General features: G+C 30.5%; 1 protein-coding gene across 1 annotated transcript; it reads right to left on the bottom strand.

The window, feature by feature from the left end:
- Positions 1-1,561: 1,561 nt before the first annotated feature.
- Smp_196930 (wnt related) lies at positions 1,562-7,309 on the bottom strand (the record flags this gene model as incomplete). The annotated part of the gene is made up of 3 exons (XM_018794480.1): positions 1,562-1,872; positions 2,005-2,164; positions 6,998-7,309. The coding sequence occupies 3 exons, from the start codon at positions 7,307-7,309 to the stop codon at positions 1,562-1,564; spliced, it is 783 nt and encodes a 260-aa protein (XP_018648889.1).
- Between the last annotated feature and the right edge of the window lie 13,328 nt (positions 7,310-20,637).

The raw sequence follows: 20,637 nt of genomic DNA, 5'->3' as shown, positions 1-20,637 counted from the left end.
ACTATAATTATAATTGGTTACCGAGGTGGATATGTGAATAAAGTTTATATCGTTTATAAGTGATTTTCATGAACTGATGTCAACTGGAGAGTCATTGGCAATTATAATACTGTTTTGTCCAAGTTTGAAACTGATCAGTCGCGAATATGCTACACACTTCTTGGCTTAATAACTAAGTGTCACACAAAGATAGCTATTTCTCTATTGAGTGAGAATTAAATGATCTGTTATTGATTCAATTCACTTAACAGTGTATTCGTGATATTGGTTTCAAGGGTGCAGAATGTTCTGGTAGGTATGAATCTTCATCCAATATTATACTTAAAAACTATAAATGAAAACGTTCTGTGTACCATAATATTAATAGTTATGAGATGCGTCAATCTACATTCGAAGAATAACTGAATGTATGTTGCGTTTTATCATAGCGAAACAGACTTTTTTTCTGTTCATGGTGAATAAAACATTCCATAGTATTAAATCGTTAAAATAGACGGCTACATTATTTTACATCGTGACTACCGAATAGCAAGGTTCTATGTAAATCTGGTCCCAGGATTTTTTAATGCTTATACAAATGTTATCAGTCAGTGATTAAAACTAAATTCTCTTTAGGTACCTTATTTAGCGATTATCAAACTTTCATCAGTCTAATGATTTAGATTAATTATTTGGGCTACTCACAAGTAGTATTTTTTAAAAATGTTAATAATTCCAAAAATCAGTACTTCCTCACTAAGTCGGACACTTTCATGCTGTCGAGAATAGCAATTAACCACAAGAAAGTGTTTGGATAAAGATCAACTTTAAAACCTCATCTTTCGTTATGTATTTTCCACTCATAAATAGCTGAATGTTTACATGTATATAATGAACAGATCAAAAATGAATATGTATGTATATAATAAAATACAACAAATGAGTTTGTATAATTATCATTCATGGTATTCATTTTATGTTTTGTTTTACCAATGTAAAGATTATGAATTATTGAGTTATGATTAACTGATTGATTTGGTGAATGAGTGACTATAAATAGAATATACACATGTTATAGGTAGTATATTAGGAAAATAAACATTTACAACAAAAACAGAAAACAAGAGAATGATTTGAAAAGAAACACAGTAAATTATGTATATTCATTTTGTTTATCTGGTCTTTTCAGTTTTTCGTACTACTACCCATACTAAACTCATTAAAAAATTTATTTCTGATTATTCATGATAGTCTTCTAATTTCTTTCATGGAGCAAAATATCAGCAACTTGATGAGTTTTTTCTTTGTTTTCAACGTGTCATAACTTATTGTAATCTCTCCTGTCGGATTTAGGCATTTTAATAGTATCATGATGATTGTCATTGTTATTTTGTCGCTGTCAGCAATAGTTCCAATTTCAATACAGACATTTTTGTAACACAAGAGTGGGAGAAAAGCATTTTTGGAATAGATGTGAAGAGAATCATAGAGGTAGGGAATTTAGTGTACGAAAGTGAAAACAAACACATAAAATGATTGTAAACCGTAAAATAATGCATTTATATATGCATATGCATAGTTATTAATTACATGTGGATATGACCACTGTTTTACGGCATGTCTTACAGACAACTTTACAACACCATTGAAATTTACAATCACATCTTTCCTGTTGAACAAATGTTTGCCGTTTAAATCCTCGACCACAGCATAAATAATGACAACTATTTAAACCTTGGGAATTTTCGTCGCATTGACGTCCATATGTACCGATACTGCCGTACCGCGGGTCATGATGACAAAATGTTGGTGATTCACTTATATAAATTAAATCATTTTCTGTTGGTGATGGTAAAGATGATGGAGATAGTGACGTTGAACTAGTTAACGAATCTAAGGTATTCCGACTAACTCGTGATGACATCGTTGCTCCAGTAGATGATAACAAAGCGGGGTGCGAAAGTAAAAGTGCGTTTCCATTTGATTCTTTATTTAACTGTTCTAAAGCTTTCATTGGAACCAAACGGTTTTGCATATAAGTGACCTGTATAGCTTCATGAAATCTTTCTTGTAATTGTGCACCTAAATTTCGAAATTTCGGTAACGATCTCCAGCATGTACGCATCTCACATGATCCACTTACACCGTGACATTTACATTGAACTTCCATTTTATTGATAACCATCTTATTAAAAATTAATAAAAGAAAAATATTGTAAATGAAATTACACTTAAGAAAAATTAATGTTTATCAATTGAAGTAATAATGCCTTTAACTGTTCGTATATCTTTTTCTACATAGTTGTTTAAAATTAATAATGTCTAGTGAATAACTGAATGACCAAGTATTTTTTACAACTGTGCAAAATAAGACTTTGAACAGGAGGGGAACTGAGAGTTGAAAGACACATGTGAAAGGACAAAAACTGATGTCATTTGAAGGCTTCATTCCCAAACAAAATTATGACAACAACTTATTAGCTGAACACACTCATAGACGTACAAATTTCCACGGGATTTGATCACTAGTTATCGAATACTGTACCTAAGTGAAGTAATAGGAATACGGCTTGATTTTACATTAGAATTATGCAACCGAATGTTATACCAAGCAAATATCACAACAGATTTCATACAACGAATGGTGAATGCTACACTGAGCGAATATCACACCAAATCGATACGAAAATTGTAATAATAAATGAATACTATATAAATATTACATTGAATTAAAAATAAAATGAATTATATTCTGGATAAATATTTTACTGAACTGATGCGTGAACTTGCGTTTTACCTTGTCCTAACAATTTTAATTCATTATTATCGATGGAAAATTTGAAATAAGCCGTTATTCGTTAATATTGGATACTGTGCTTCTTTACTCTCAGTTTTTACAGAATATTATCAGATCAGTCTTCAAACTACTACTGTTATTTAAGTAATTCAGGACAATTTTTTTCGTCTACAAACTATTATTACTAACGTAAATGTGGTTTTATAAATTCAATCGTTTTTCTCATCATTTTCCATCTCTACTGAAAAGCGTAATATAATAAAATGCGATGATTCCATGAGATTGGTTTAGTTTGAAAATTGATATCGTCATGAACTGAGATCAGTTAAGGAAGTACTATGATAAAAACTATGTTGCGTGCTGGATAAATTTTTCGTAATGTTTTTTTTGACATCCTACCAAACCTTTAGCTATAAGTACAATACTTATTGAAACATTGAAATTAAATTCTTGCACAGGGTAATTCAATAAAATCAAATATTTTATTTGTTAATTATCATTTTCGCCTATTATAATTGGCCTATTTGTTTTCAGGTCTTTAATTACTTCATTAACCATTTATCATAATAATATGGAGTAGTTCGGGGAGTGTTTTGAAACTTTGTTTATAGACTGATTTTGATGAAAATAACTGACTTTTCTATCATCTTATTGCTTACACGATAGGTCTGTAATTTCTGTTTTTAAACAAAACGAAAGTATTCCCCCCTAACATTTATCAGTAAGCTAAAAATAACCATCCATTAAGCTATTAATCAGTCTTGACGATAAGTGAAACATTACTTGTATTCAAATTGTTTGTATAATCCCCATAAAAATTATTATATGATATCCCCTCCCCTCAAGAAAAACAGTATAAATACTCTATTCCACAAATTGTATCTATTTAATATGAAGCTTCTTTTGTTGCTTACGTATTTTATACAATATATCGAAGTCAAAATGTCAGGCAGTGAAATTTATTCCAACTATGCATCCATCTTATTATTAACAAGTCAGAAAAATAAATCAGTTCAATAGCATTCATGTTGAAAATTTCCTAGGTGGTGTTTAATTTTCATATTATTTTACGTGTTTATCTGTGTGTAAGACAGAATAGTGAGTGTTCAATTGTGTTATAAAGGAGCAAAGCAATATACACACACATTTCATTAAACGAATTTTATTGTGAGAGGATAAATAGTGGGAAAAAATTAACGGGAAAGAACACTTTTGACGCCTATTTTGGTAGAAATTCACCAACAAGTGTCAAAAAACCTTGAATCTGGCGTAGTTTTATTACATTTGTAAAAAATATTTATTTCGCATCAAAGATGATTACCATACCAACTATATAATATGCATGCAAATAAAATTTAGATGTGTATTGTGTTGTATTAAAATCCGCATATGGTTATATTAAATCTATCGATATGATTAGTTAACCCCTAGATTAAAAATGATTTCGCACATTTATCATCATTTTCGAATGTAGCCATCATGATGATCATCTCTTTCTGTGTAATATATATATATATATATATATATATATATATATATATATATCGCTAGAATATCACTTAACTATTAGACTTGGCATAATCTTTGTCAGTTACCCATACATATTATCTTAGCCCAACCCCCTACATTAGTTATAACATACAATGGGTTATTTATTGTACATGTTCATTTTCAATGATCATTAATCAAATCACCTAGTTTACTCATTTTATTCCCATTGATAGTAGCTGAAGATAATAATAACAAACAAACAATTATATTATTATACATAATATTACTATGATTATTACTAGTATGAACATTAGAACCAATTTCTAGTAAAAGTCAACTGACTGTATACAAATCTAAGTAATATATATGTAGCGTTAAAAGTAACATGATTTATTTGATAGTTAATGATAGTGAAGTTACTTAGATAAGATGCAAGATTTAGTAGACAACGTAAAAAAGTGGAAATAGAGAAAAGTTGTTGAATATTTTATGGAAGGGAGAGCGAGAAATTAAATTTCTAAAAGAGTTCTTTTCCAATGAATAAATTATTTGTAGGTTAAGAAAAATTAATATCAAGTTTATGAAGAGAGAAACAAAATAAAAGAAAGGGAGGAAGTGAAAACAAAAATATATAGGAATAGCTTAAGAGAGTAAAGAAACTGGTGTACAATAAACAGCTTGATACTTGTAACAGTTTCAGGGGGAATAGGATGTTAACTAGGATCATGGTCAAGTGAAATAATGTTGCCATCATTATCAATAATAACGTAAGAAAAATGTAACTATATTAGTAGTGGCATGAACATTATTACATGTGATATTGGTAATAATAGTCTGGTATGCATAGAAAGTTATCATGATAAGAAAATCAAACACTTCATGAAATGTCATAGCATACAGAAAAGCTGGACAAAATCTTCGTAATGTGTTAGAATTAAAAGTAATCAACATGTTACTTTTTTTCCCTATTTAATGCTAGTTGTACGCTTTATACATTCTTCATCAACAAGGGAATTTATAATTTAGTCGTGTAAGAATATAATAATAAACTAGAAATGAGAAAATTGACAAGATGAAGTAGATAATCTTGTAGGCGAATTTGCTGAGAAAACAAGAGAGTACCAAAAAGCACATAACAGCACTTTCATCACATCATAAGACTCCTCAGAAATATGTACTCATAACTCCCAAAAAATCAAGACCCTGCCGATGATTCTTAAAAAGCATCTTCAGTTTTTCTTGGGGTTTAATAATAATCCAAATAACGTCAGTCCGTGATGAGAATTCAATAAAGTATCTATACCTAGGTTGATTTGGTATTTATGAAAGATAGAAATTGAACTAACTAGATATCATTTATCATGAAACCAATTTAGCTATAAAAAACTACCTAAGTAGTAGACATTTTGATAATAACTTATAGTATGCACGTTAATTGAAGCTGGTAGATGGAACACACATTAACACCATAATGATCGATGATATATAGAACTCGTGTGATTTATTTAAGGAAATTAGTAAATATAAATGTGAGAAATAAATCGTAAACATCATCCTCTAGATCGTAATGTATTTTATATAAATCTGGACTTGAATGTGAAATAACAGTGACACTCCAATGACAAATGTCTTCAAATCTCCAGAAAGGAAATCCTTAGTAGAAACTTTATTAAAGTTATCCTCACACCACACAATTATCTAGAAACCCTTGTGAGAAGTTGTCTTGTTAAACTAACTTCACATATTTCTTTGTGAATCGATGTATATTGTCGTTTCATTCAAGTTTCCTTCATACGTATTCTGGTTGGTCAGAACCAGTGAGTTGAAAATACTTAAACATTATTAGCATTTAGAACTGAAAAGAGGTATATTTCTTTCATTTGTTTTTAAGAAGGATGTCTCTTGAATTTGATACATACTACTCAGATATTTATTATTAGTAGTTCACCAACTGCCAGAACTGTGGTCTCTAATACTTTGGAAGTATGAGACCTACTCTTAACTTAAGTCTCATACTTCAATGATACAAGTTTGATTTGGATATGATTTTTATATGTGTTTACCATTAAAATTTTCACTATGAAATCAGATTTGTGACTAACGACTTTTAAATTTTAGCAAAATGAATGTTATTGTGAATTGAATTTTAACATATACATGTTTGACTTAAAGAAGGCAATAAATACCTTTCAGATTTTATTTGATATCCCTAAATAATAGTAATGCAAATAATAATTCACATATTAAATTTAGTCCACCTGTTTCTACTAGATTGAAATAAACACGAAAATAATGTACATTTCATAGGATAACTTTAATTATCCTGGTACGTAGATAGGTTAAATAATTCCTCATTGACGACAGTGCGAGTTACTATCATCAGAATCCGATATCTGACTTTTATGTAAACAATAACGTGAAAAAGTGTCTATATTGGTAGATACATAGTTCTTAAGGTGGATATGCTTACCATAGTTGCATTGAAATCGATAGTTTCTCGAGCCATTTATTACTGAGATAAAGTTACCAATCGTGCGACCTTAAAATGTCGATAAAATATCATACTTTTGAATACTTTACCAAAGCTAAGTAAAGTAGATTATGGTTTTCTGTTGTTTGCTTATTCGATTGAATATAGTCGTTTTTGCGGAGTAGAAATGAAAACTGTTAATGGTCAAGTGAACACTAAATATTTTGAACTGTACATGACAATTATAAATATAAACTTACATGTCTTCCTACATAATTATTATGTAAATTGGTTAGGCCTAATTTCGCATTACGCTTTAACCTGTTGCGTTCACGCACGTCAAGAAATTGTCTTGAAAATTCTGCTCCGAAATATATATTGTCTGAACAGCCGGACCATTCAAAATTCGGTTCTCTAGGATGATCATATATTGTCCTGTCGCATCCACAATTATCATGTAAACCACTACTACATGCTTTAGTGACTGCATGTGATACACCGGCCGATGTGACAGCCAAAACATAAGCAGATTCCCTTGTACCTATGAAAAAAATCAAATAATGATAGTACATTTTTAAAAGGAATTCAACACGAATATAAGCGGAATAAACATATAAAAGGGGTTTAACAGATTACTAAAGATGATATCATGAACCAGTACTTAATAGGTCGGAATCTCGATCACCCAAATTTGTTTTGAATCACCGTGTAAAAATATTTGATGCCTCTACGCGGCAAATAAACTATAGAACTCTAGTAAATATGAGAAACATGTGAATTTATTTATTCAGACTGTTGTCTTGTAGAAAGAATTATATGATATTAATTTCATTCAGTTGGCTAAATGTCCAATTTCTGTTTTACTCTGACGCTGATAGTCATCCGCTCAAGATAGTTTAGTTGCAATCCAGTAAAATTCTGAAATTCCCAGTAAACTGATGTATTATTGTGTTTGTCGCGTTACATTTAGTGTTTCATATATTTGGTAGGAAATAATCATATTCAGTCGAATTTCTAGAAAATACATAGTTGTAAAAGATGTTATGGTTGACTCTTTTATGTTTAGTTTTAATCCATAGATAAATATTTATTCTTTAATCGTTCAGTTAACAAAATGCAGTCAAAATATGTTGGTTAAGTGATGACGAAGCTCTAACATGATTCTTTTTCTCTTGTCAGCCTGTTTCACAATATTTTCAATAGGCAGTTCGGAATTATAATTTAAACAACTTGATTACATCTAAAATCATATTTTATTCGGTAAACCTGGATCATTTGAGATTATAAATAAATCAACTTCAATATGGTGATATTTAGGATTCTTATATATGTAATAGAATTACGAACTAAACGGTATGTATACTTCAAATTACATTTTACCAGGCAGTTTTCTTCATGAAAAAATCCCTTCCTAGTTATGAACATTTATAGAAATGTTTTTTATAGGCAAAAGTGTTCGGTATTTAGCAAATATGTATCTCAATAGTCTACCAACTATGTTTAGAACAAAAACACAGATTGACACACTGTTCCATGTTTGTTAGATGGTTGAATGAAGTTGGCGGAAACCTCTGAATGTATATTTTGCACTAGTTGGCATTTCTTCTGAAGTCTTATCTATTATCTTGAGAAAATTTATTCTACCCGTGAGATTCAGACCCGCATCATCCAGTATCGCAGTCAGAACAAGTACTGCTAGTCCATTTGAGCCTCAGTCGACCTTCTATAGGACTGTGACACCGGGTAAAGAGTATCTAAACTCAACAGGGGGTATCGTTTTTGTGAAGATTACAGATATGCCTTTGGTAAAAAAAAAATTTAAACGGCACAAAACACAGTTTCTGGAACTTCCTGGTAATTTATTTTCATGGCTTTGTATCATACTAGGTTCATATACACATATTGATATCTTCAATAAATGAACTGTGGTAGTCTTGATGATAGTCATAAGAAATAGTATAGGTAACGAAATGATAAACTGTCATGTTTCGGGAGAAAAATACGATATAAACTGGATCTATTTACACCTTGTGAAACTTACTTTTAACGCACAGGTGAAATTAGTGGTCAAAACAATTCTTTACAATCATTTGAACTAGAAAATTGTCGTATTTTGTCTTGTAATAATTTGACTATTTGATGGAAAGCACATTTCTACCACTTAAGCTTAATCTTTTAAACAGTCACATGCTCATTATATTGTATAATATCTAAAGGTTCGGATGATTGGATACCTCAAATATTTTATAAAATTTCGGGATTCATACGTGTGAAGTTCTTTTTTTGCAAATATAGTTCATCCCATTAAATAATCGTCCACCCTAGTTGATACGTATTATCAGTGTAGTGTAAACTTTAGTGATTCACTACACTGAACATATGGAATTGATATCGGTTATTTCTACTTCATTATCAATACCACATCAAATTACGTATCCGTTTATTAGTCATGTGTTAAATCATCTGTAATTTAATTCACCTGGTTTGAAGTATACCCAACTGGAAATGTTTAAATAAGATATTTACCTTTCTTTTATACTACCAGATGTTTTAAAATGATCAACATTTTAGTGGATATAAGAGCTATTTTTGCCCAAAGGTAATAATAAGATAGATAGGCGAATAATTACTTAGAATAATGTTGTAAATAATCTGGATAAGTTAATGAGGTATAAAGGAATCAGTCTTCCACCATTAGGTCACACTTTTGAGTCTTGTTCTATTTTAAGCCGCCAAATAATATTTATAAGGTGGAACATTTTGTGTTATTTGGAATCGCTATCTTCAAACTGCTGATTCAAAAAGCAGTAGGAATAATTTTTATTGCACAGCCTTATTTTTTGTGGTTATATCTTCCTGTCAAAGTCTAGAGATTTGTACAATACTGACTTTGGTCACTGTGAAATATAACTTCTCAATGTTAAATAATGATCATCTTATTTTTAAATACATTTCTCGTAATTAATCTGATAGATCTAGTTACTTACTTGCTAAGCAAGCTAAATTTGCAAGTCAAGTATTCCAGAAATTCTTATTTAAGAGTCTGTTCTTAATAAAGTCAACATAATGTTAGGGGTGTAACAGATTAGTTCAACGCCTAACGCATTTAGTGAAATTCCTTATGCATAAGACGGTATTGATTTATTCTAAGATTTTTAACGATCATTAGTAGAAGATCTATTTGCTTTTAGTGTAGAAAGCTCTATGGTTAGGTATTATCTAAAAATGAACGGCTCAGTACTGATATCATGGTTAATCGAAACATCAGTTATCGTAAGGTTTGTACATAAAAGTAACTTGGTGACCAATATAAAGCGTATTCAGTTGTTATGTTAAAATATTTAGTATTGACTTAAACAAAGACATGTAGTTTGTTTGATAAAATTCTATCAGGACTAATGACTAGAAAATATAACATCTTTTCTACCAAATAGTCTATTAGTGCAAGGATTCTAGTATTACAGAAAACCAGTCGTTATCCGGATAGCTTACCATTAATGTTAATGAATATTACACTGTATGACAAAGGCTAAAATCCTACAAGTAACTTCATCTTTTCCAAGTTTGCGAATATGTCCTGGTGACGATTGACAACTATGATGAAGCTTGGCCTTAGCGATTGACTTTCAAGACACTGAAGAAACTGGTGATGTACACTTAATGCTGCATGGCTAAAGTAAGTAAACTAATTAGAAGTCACTTTTTAAGTCCGTGATATATCTTACTAGATGGAAAATTTCCGCTAAACTAGAAATGGTACTTCAATAGTTTGATGTAGACTAACTTTTGCTAGTGGTAAGAAGTTTTTCAAATGAAATGAAAGTTATCTAAAAAGACTGATGGTCTCATGGTCAAAGGACTACTATCTAAATTCAGATAGCATGTTCAGAAATCGTTCTGTCTACTATGGTTTTAATGGCCAAAGAGTATCAATAACCATCATATAAAGTATATAACTCATAGCCGATTACATGGACCCGAACTTGGTCAATGTGTAACAACCAAGTATTTAAAATCTTCGACTTGTTCCTTCAAAATTTTTAAAATTATAACACTGTTTTAGAATTTATTATTATGCTCCGATGGAAAATAAATTTATCCCTCTATATTTTTCCATTCTATTTATGAATATTCAATGAATGCCAGTTGGTCGAAAGAAATTTGTGGAGTCATGGATTTTTAAGATAACCTTATTGTTAATTATTTGTCTTATAAAAACACTTATATTGAATAAATTTCTGTGTATTTTTTGTAACCATACCGTGAATTGGTTTAAAAATTTCATAAATATTCAACAGAATTAACAGCATTAACATACTTCGTCGATGGATAACTTTCCAGTTATTCAACTGCACCATAACAGCCCACAAAATAAAACAAATATTAGTTATTATGCCATGAACAGTTCGATAACGTATACATACACCTTATAAGTAATTAGACAGTATTTTCATGGATTATTGGGTCTTCCTGACGAGACTATTTATTCAGTTCTAATTCCTATCTCTGCATATCCTGTCAGATAAGACGGATTAACGTTAATTTGTTGTTCAGTAAAATAAATGGACATTAAATGGACCATAGTATCTATAATGATTCATTGTTTTTATTAAATAATGTTTTTGTAATAAAGCTGAAGGATTATAGAGATTACTCAGTAATATAAAGATAATGTGTTCTGTGAGAAACCTGAAGGTTCTAAGTATTATCTCTGAAGTAATTATGGATGTGCATTCCTGAGAAACTCCCTACTAGGAAGAAATACTTATCTCTCTAGTAGTTCACTAGATAAAATCAGTTAGTAACTTAGATTATCATCATTTTTCGCAAATATCAAAGCTTCTGTCCCATCAGTGGCTGATAACTAAATATAATTTCCTCTCATCATTAATATTGTTAAAAATGCCTGAGGCATGCAAAACGATGCTTCTAAATCACTTTGTAAAGAGTATGAACAGGATTCAAGATTTTTAGGTACAGCAAGACAATATAAAGCTGTTTTGTAATTGTACATCCAATACTAGGATTCTCCTGTAATCCACTACTTAGAAGTAAAAATCCGTATTCCCAACTATGATGAATTTGTGACAAGACAAGACCATCGTTCCAATCGATTTTCATCCTGAATTGATTTTTATGTACTTCTGAAGAGGCCAGAAGTAGGTTAAAACAACTATTCTGTTTTCCATTGATTTTCACACTTTACCTCCTTGATACAACCCACAATTAAGTATCATCAGTCTATCGGTTAAATCATTGTTTTCTTTTTTTCTGAATAATATAAAAACAATTGGCTGTATACTCGATCAATAGTACAAATTTTACAGTATAACTTTATTTAGCCCACAGTAATTAATGGGTATGACGAAATTCTTTTTAGTCTTTCTCTGAAATTAAGTCAATAAAATGATCAATTCTAGGTAACCAAGATTCGATTAATCTGAATAATGTTGATGGTACTAATTTTAAATATTCCTATTGTTATTATGATATCAGAAACAGTGTATAAAATAATTTCTTAATATATTAAATTCATATCTTCTTACTATTTACTCAAGTGAATACATATATTGTCTAACTGATGTTTCAATAATATAAACAACTGATACAAATAAATTATTTGAAAATTTTGTGGTACACATTGCAAACTAGCTCAGTAAATCCTGTGTCATTAATATTACATTCTGGTATGCAGTTGTGATCAAAATTAGGCGAATTCTTTTCAGATTAGAAGGGGTTTTGTGAAGAATTTAGTATTTTAATAGTTGAAATCGTGAGTCAATTGAAGCTAGACCACCATGGAAAACCTGGAAGCACTAAACGGCAGTTTCATCCCATTATGAGGCTCCTCAGCAGTGCACATCCACGATCCCGCACTCGCGAGATTCGAACTCAGTACCTACCAGTCTCGCGCCAGAGCACTTGACTGATAGACCACTGAGCCGGCCGGCATCCAACGGTGTTAATGTCTAACTTCAACCGATCCACGAAATTGAGAAACACATCCACCCTTGTCTTCAGCGAGTTACTATCTCACAATAGACCTGAGGAGTCCCACAATAGAACGAAACAGCCGTCCAGTGCTTTCAGGTTTTCTATGGTGGTCTAGCTTCAACTGACTCATGATCTCAACTATTAAAAAAATAATAAATAAATAAATAACAAGATGGACCTTAATTTCATGAGAATTTAATTTCCTTCATTAAAATGTTTATATACCTATCAAAGTCAAAATAATATGAATATTAACATATACATTTATATTAAGTGAAAGAATTAGTTTAGGTTCCATAAGGAAAATTTAAATGCCATATGCTATGATTCTACTGTATCTTTTCAACTAAATATTAAACTGACCTATCGAACTGTCATTTCAGAACCCATGGAAGGCAGAACATAATTACTATTAGTTTAATCCAGAAAAGCAAAACAAGAAGGGAATTCCATCGAAGGTCATAATTTTATATTTTTTGCAAAAAAAACCTAGGAAATGCCAATATTTTTGAAAAATCTATTTTTCTATAAACCATATACACAGAATACGCAGTAGAGATATTTTATGTATAAATGGACATACTGCCTAGAAAATGTCATTACTTAATCAATTATTCACTAGTTTCTGTCATAGACTGCTATTAGCTCAACAATCAATGAAACCCAGAAACCGTTGGACATATTAAAACATGTATTTTGCATTACAATCCATAATGACATTATCTTTTCTTAGATTAATCGTATATTACAATAATGTTAAATATTATCTTCAATAGCGAAATTGGTGAGACTATAATTTATGCACAACCTATGAGCGATGCTTAAGTGACCTTGAGCATGTCCACCTACTAACTAGGATTAAATGAAGGTTATAAAGTAGTGAGAGGAATTACAATTATGATTTACGGTTGATGGTCAAGGTTTAGGTCAGGGTCTAGGAACTAGACCTAGGGTTTTCATCACGAACTGACATCAGCTAAAATACCAAAACACTATTTAACCAAATGGATGAATGGATTTCACTCCAAAATCCAAGACCTGTTATTTTATATCTAATTCGTTCGTCCATAGATTATAGCCTCGCCGCAAAAATATACAGTAATTATATGTTTATAATCTGGCCAGCTGAAAAAAAATCATTTGAAGGAAGTCTTTTACTCGTTAAGTCAACACAGAACGTTTCATCTACCTTGGTTGTATTCCGTTGCTGAAGCCTTCTGAATTATTTAAAGTTATCTTCTATTAATAGCGAATTGAAAAAGTCAGATCATTATAACTAATATACTGCACTGCAAATATTTAATTAAATTCCACCAGTTTTTTATCCTCGTATTATCTTACGAAAATGTCAATTGTTCATTGACTTAATGTTATTTAATGTCATTATGAAGTAAGGGATATGTGTAATTGATCATTAACTTGAAATATATTAAAAATTCTCATATTGTAAATTAGTACAGTTTATATCAGCAAACAGCATTGATTTCAGTTAGATTCTCATCAGGTCCCAATTTGATATTCAGTAGCATCTATATACAATCATGAGAATATCCAACTAATCAAGGCAGTTTATGAAACAGTGGTAATTATACAAATGTTTCCACAAAACATTAGATTGACTTTTCAGGGGTCATAAAGACTTTTTGCACATAATTAGTTGCTTGAAAATTCAGCCATAGAATACTCAAACCATTGTTTTTGAAGTTTGTGATTTCAGTCAAGAAAGTAATTTTTAAACAGACAGACATGGTAAACGTATAAAATTGGTAATCGACCTTATTTCATTATCAATACTAACAAAAATAAAACTGATTATTATCTGTTTCAGAATAAAGTTAGCTGATATTTAACAGCTAGAAAATCAGACGAGGGCAAAACACAAGAGAATGTATGTGCTGTAAGGGGATTTTTGATCGTTTTCTATTCTGTATACTATTTTGTTAAACCTACATTGTCCATCGATACAGCTGGAGATGTTGATTTCCAAACATCCAGACTGGAAACGGAAAAAATGAAGACAATTTCCATAGACCACCATACTGATAATTATTGTGTGATCACTACTGACTAGTCTCGAGAAGTGAATCTTCGAGTTTTAGCGAGAAGCTGTGAACAATGTTCAGTCATATCTTGTGTGAGGCAGTCACCCACAAACTACATTGAAAGATGGATGCCTAATATCATGGATTAATTTAAGTTAAGCGTATAAATTGTTGAGCTCTGGCTCATTCCTCTGAAGGTCAAGCGTTTTCTGTGAGCCCTGAAGACGCAACCCTCGGCTGGGTAGTGCATACGTACTATTGAGAAGTCATTCGCTAGGACGAAACAGCTGCCCAGAGCTTTCTATTTTTCGATATGTATAACTAAAATCGTAACTTCATTTGTGGACAGTTATGTAAAATGTTTATTTGACGTTTATTGTTGACATAGTAAGTAAACAGATTAAATAAATGTGGATAAATTCTACATGATGATTTTTGTTGAGTTTAACAAAATTTTTCTCTATTATTTTGAAACACGGACAAAAGCGACCGGTTATAATGAACGAGAGAAATAAACAAACAAAAATGCCATGAGACTAAAAGAAATTTATCATCGCACTTCACTGTTACTAGAATCTTGTGACTTCACAAACATCCAATGAAAAATTCGATATGTGAGATGACAGATATATATATACATATAATAATAATCAATGTAGAGAGGAAGAAAGACAAACCCTGTTGAATGTGAATTAGTCAACTGACTAACTGCTTAATTTAGGTTACATTAATGCGCACACACGCAAACATAAATATTCATCTGCAAATACACTATTATACATTAACCTCTCTCTGTCTAAGTACTTGTATGTATGTTTCTAGTAGTTAATCTGAAGGTAAATGACAAAAAAAAACAAGGGGAAAAATCGAGTGCCAAAACTGTCAAGAAAAAACAATTTCTTCAGCTGTCTTTTGTTTTCTTGTTTAATTTCGTCACGATTAAATTTCATTTTTCTAAAGAAAAGTGTAAACTTGTTAGTTTTAAAATCTCTAGGTATGCATAATTGTACATATCAACATGTGTTTAGAAGTTTGATGCTTAAAAAGGCCCAGAAAACACTGTCAGACATTAGAGGTCATACATATTTTCATATTATTTTCAAATTCCATTAATTTAAAATCCATATACCAAAGGATTGGATATTACGCTTAAAATATTGTTGTTAATAAAAACAATTATTATTTTAATATCAGAAGGGGTTTTGTGTGGATATTATAGTCATTTTAATAGTTGAGATCATGAATCAATTGATTCATGATCTAATAATAATAAACCGTTACAGATGTTAACTAGTACTAGAACTTCTTACTTTTGCTGAATACACCTATGGAAATAATCAGTACATCTAATTTGTTTACGAAAGGTAATCAAGACTGACCACCTCAGTTTTATATCAAATGTAAACACATTGATTTGTCTGTCACAACTCGGTCGATAAATCAAGCAAATATCTAATTGGTTGAAGTATAAAATGAGAATTACTGGAATTTAACTCACTAGACTACAATTAATATACTTGACGAAAGATATGAGAGTCTTAGGTTAGATATGGTGTTGCTTCAGATATACTTACTGTATAACAAACCTCACATTATGACAAACGACTGGTTTATTATATATTCGTTCTCAACACTTCTTTTGATATTGGTTTGTAATAGAAATTATTTTTCATTATATCACTGTGAAGGAGTTAATTAATTTAGGTTAGATTTGTGTTCATTAGTGATACGTGAAATGTAAATCGACATTCACAGAAAATACTGATCTAGTGAAATTCCAGAAAGGCTGATGTATCTTTGCATAGAAATTAGAAGTCAAATAGTCATTTTCATAGTAGGTAATGTGAAAAGAAAGAAACTTATTCTTCTAACTGTTGAGCTTATTTAAAATAGAAAAACAACTTTTGAAAATAACATTCTGTTCATCACGCGTAAAACTTGATCAAATGAAAGTGAAACTTAAAATGATGCTAAAATGATATATTTCTTCGTTGAAGTTGGTCTCAAATTTCCACAGTTTCCAGCATAAGATGGTAATGATTCAGCAGATTTATATACTTGGGTAACAATAATGAATAAAGTTGGGCAATATCTAATCATAATAGATGCTTTTCACCAACTCCACCTATTTCATTCCCCTATGTCACTGAAGTTACTATAGGTTTGATTGTTAAAGTTATGATGTTTACTGGAGAGACTGAATGTCATGGAATCGATCCTATGAGAGATTACGGAAGTGCGCCATCGATGAAACTCATTTTAAAAGAATTCATCCAAAAAGGTTATGTGTGAACAATGCATCCCTGAATGTCAAAAGTTTGAAAGCTGGCCATCATAAACTTTAAAATTGATTTGGGTTACTTAAGGATTAGTAAATAGGTTTTCATCTTATGATGTTAACAGCTCTGTATCAAGTATAAGTAAGACATAATAATACTCTTAACAATAATATTAATTAAGCATTACTTAATAATTCTTTCCAAATAATCAAATAGGATTGATACAGACGTAAAGAAAAGAAATAAACAGTTGGTTCACTTTAAATTGTATTGTCAACTGTCTATTTTTTCTTCATCAAAGAAAAACAAAGAAATTATGCCTTGTCATGTTAAATTATCGAAACTTTATCACTTATTAAGTGGGCATCTAAAATAGATTGAGAGATTGTTCTATTGACTACAAAATGAAAATAACATGGAAAGACAATGTAAATATTAGGAAAAACAATCCGAAATCGATATTCATGTCCTCTTATTTGTTTTATGTGCCCTATTTAGTTTGAAGTATTTTCTTTTCTTAAAGAATCGAATGAAATCAGCCTAAAATACACATTTCAAGATAAATAATATTCTGTGTGTAAAAAGTGAAGAATTAGCTAACTAAATCGACAATATAAAATTTGTTCTTCTAGTGATTTTAAAATGTACGAATGCACGGTGAAATGGATCGACCTCAAAATATAGAAATTAATTTGAACAAACTCAGATGTATAAAATCAAACTTCTTTATTCATTTTATCATGAAGTTGTATTATTCAATTCATGAATATGTGTGTCAATGGATACCAACTGAAACGAATTTATCTTTAATGATCATTTTTATGACGAACAGAAATTGATTAGAGAACACCGAATAATTATCTCTTTCTAGATTGAGATTCATCGTGCGGACACATTTCAATGGGATGAAACCAATGACTTTTAGATCTAGTAAGATACAAGGTATTTTTTATTCACTAAGTTTGGGTCTAATAATCTGTCTTCGCAACTTCAGCTAGTTTATAATATACTGAAATCTAAATTCATAGTCACCAAGAGTCACCGTGTTAATGCCGAATCCACTTATCCAACCAACGACAGTTTGTATGAAAAATTAGAAAAATTCATATCATCAGTGAACAAATAATTATTACTGAGTATGGTGATACTGTAAACATTCGGCTCAATATGGAGATCCAGTAGGGTATATCTTGATTTTAAAAGGCTTATCAATTGATATTAAATTGTTCTGAAAATCAATTCTGAAACGTCATTTCAACTTATCAGTATTAGAATTTCTTTTATATATATACGTATATATAAGTCTGATTGTCACTAGAAGACTATAATTGTTAACGAAATCTACTTTTAAATGATTTTTAATGAATTATACAAGATATTATCAATAAAACAGTGTTCATAAACCAGCCTATGGCTTGCTGATATATACACTCCTGTAAACTACCAATTGACAATTACAACTACGGTAAGACAACACAACTTCAAAAAGATTATGGTGAAATAATCGTCCAACTAATATATTTAGTACATAGTTTTGTGTAATCAGAAGATTATCACTTGCAATCAGAAATCAACCTTATGATTTTCATGTTTTCTGTTTCATTATATTCTATTAGCTAATAAGAAGAATGAAGAAATATTTTAAAACCATTAAAATTTCTGTGCAAATGTAATTAAGATTATAAGTCACCGAAAACTTATATTAATCAACAGCTGATAACTGTCTTATCTGTTGAGTCGGCTTTTTGTCACCAACTGGAAATCACTCATATGTACGTGATACTAACTCTTGGTATTGTCTTTAGATAATTTCACTGCTTTATATATTGGCATAATTTACATTTATGCAGATTTTATAGGAGGAATCTTTACGTATGATGAATAAATTTGGTCGAATTTTTCATTTATCTGCTTTGTGTTGTGAATAATTTCAAGAAACACCTACAAAACTGTCTCTGTTTGATTAATTAATGTGGAGATCACTAGCTTGAGCCTTATCAGGACTTGAGTTTTATTCACTCTTGACATCTATATCTGACAACTCAATTACCAAACTGAAATTTAGTGAAAAGCTTCAAACAATTGGAATAAATTTGATGTCTTACTGACTAAGTATGAGAAAAATTAATGTCTGGCACTGAACTGTCGCAGCTTGTTTTACAAAATTCAGGAACAGTAGTTTCAGCAGATTGTTATCTGAAAAACTACCATCTTATTAAAACATAGATGTATGAACAAAGAATATTATTTTCAATAAATCCTCTTCAGTTTCTACCAGGTTTAAGCCCTCAGACCCGGTCACTTTTTGGATTATTAATTTTGATATATAATTGTAGAACCTGAAGAGAATTTATTATAAAGATTATTATCTGTTCTGTTTATTTCGTCATCAATTATTCCAATAACCCTATTGGTCATGAGTGTTAAGTTTAATTACAGATTGTATTATCATCCATCCAAAAAATCATCTTATTACGAAATTAAACAGTGTGTAATCAAATACTTTTGTACACTTTTTTCAATTCCTTGTTATCCAGTTTTTTCCTTTCTCCTAAATATAACTTGCGAATATAACGTAAGCATTGGATACATTTAATCAGTATACATGTACTACAGTGTTTTGATATTAATCATACAGATCAGTAGAGGTACAAGTGCGTTATTTAACTGATATGGTTTTCAAGTAAATTAATATTTGAATTGGTTTAACTTGCATCGAAAACCTTTATGTACCATCTGAATTTTCAATATATAAGTATTGAAGATTATGAGGTTTCTATTCAGCGTTCCCTTTCCCGAGAACAGTTCTGATTTTTGTAACCACTAGATTGAGCGTTCGAACTTTCTTCGGCCGGTAAATTTTCCACCACTTTCGTAATCATCGGTTGTCATTATAAGTTGAATTCAAAGTGATATTATAAACTATATTCATCTTGTCCGTACCGAATGTTCAAAAAAACTTAAATGTGTGGTATTTTATTTAGTTATTCATTTATAAACCTGGAAAAACCCATATTTATTAACAAATCTTAGCCTAATCGACCGACCTATTTTCAAATTAAGACACCCGTTCGCCATTCAAATTTCAACTTAGACAATATATAATACGTCGATGATAGGCTGATAAGGCAGTTGAAAGTTTACGACATGATCTTAACATGATTTTATAAGATCTACTTGATAATCATTTTCAAATTCTATTCCGATCGGAATTTCATAGAATGAGGGATTGTTGGAAACGATGATGTGCTGAACTAAAGGTTTATTTTAGTTTTGGGTGGTTTAACAGTGCATATTCATGAACATTTACATAATCACATCAAGAAATTTCAGGTGCTGCAGTCAGAATGTAACCAATGGACTAGAATACCATAGCTTACGTGTCTAACTTTAATCTTTTTGCAGCGTTGCACGATTATTAGTCAATACTATCGATTATATATCGAGTTACCATCGATTACACTAGTAGTGGAATATATTATCAAATAAAGTTGGAAATTCAAAGAAATTAGATTTAATGCTCCACAGGTATCATGTCTGTTGTGTGACCAAAAGATCCTAGGTTATATTCCTGATGGGATAGTC

The sequence above is a fragment of the Schistosoma mansoni genome, chromosome 1 (assembly GCF_000237925.1).
Source record: "Schistosoma mansoni strain Puerto Rico chromosome 1, complete genome".
Classification (NCBI taxonomy): domain Eukaryota; kingdom Metazoa; phylum Platyhelminthes; class Trematoda; order Strigeidida; family Schistosomatidae; genus Schistosoma; species Schistosoma mansoni.
This window is presented reverse-complemented; position numbering and strand designations above follow the sequence as displayed.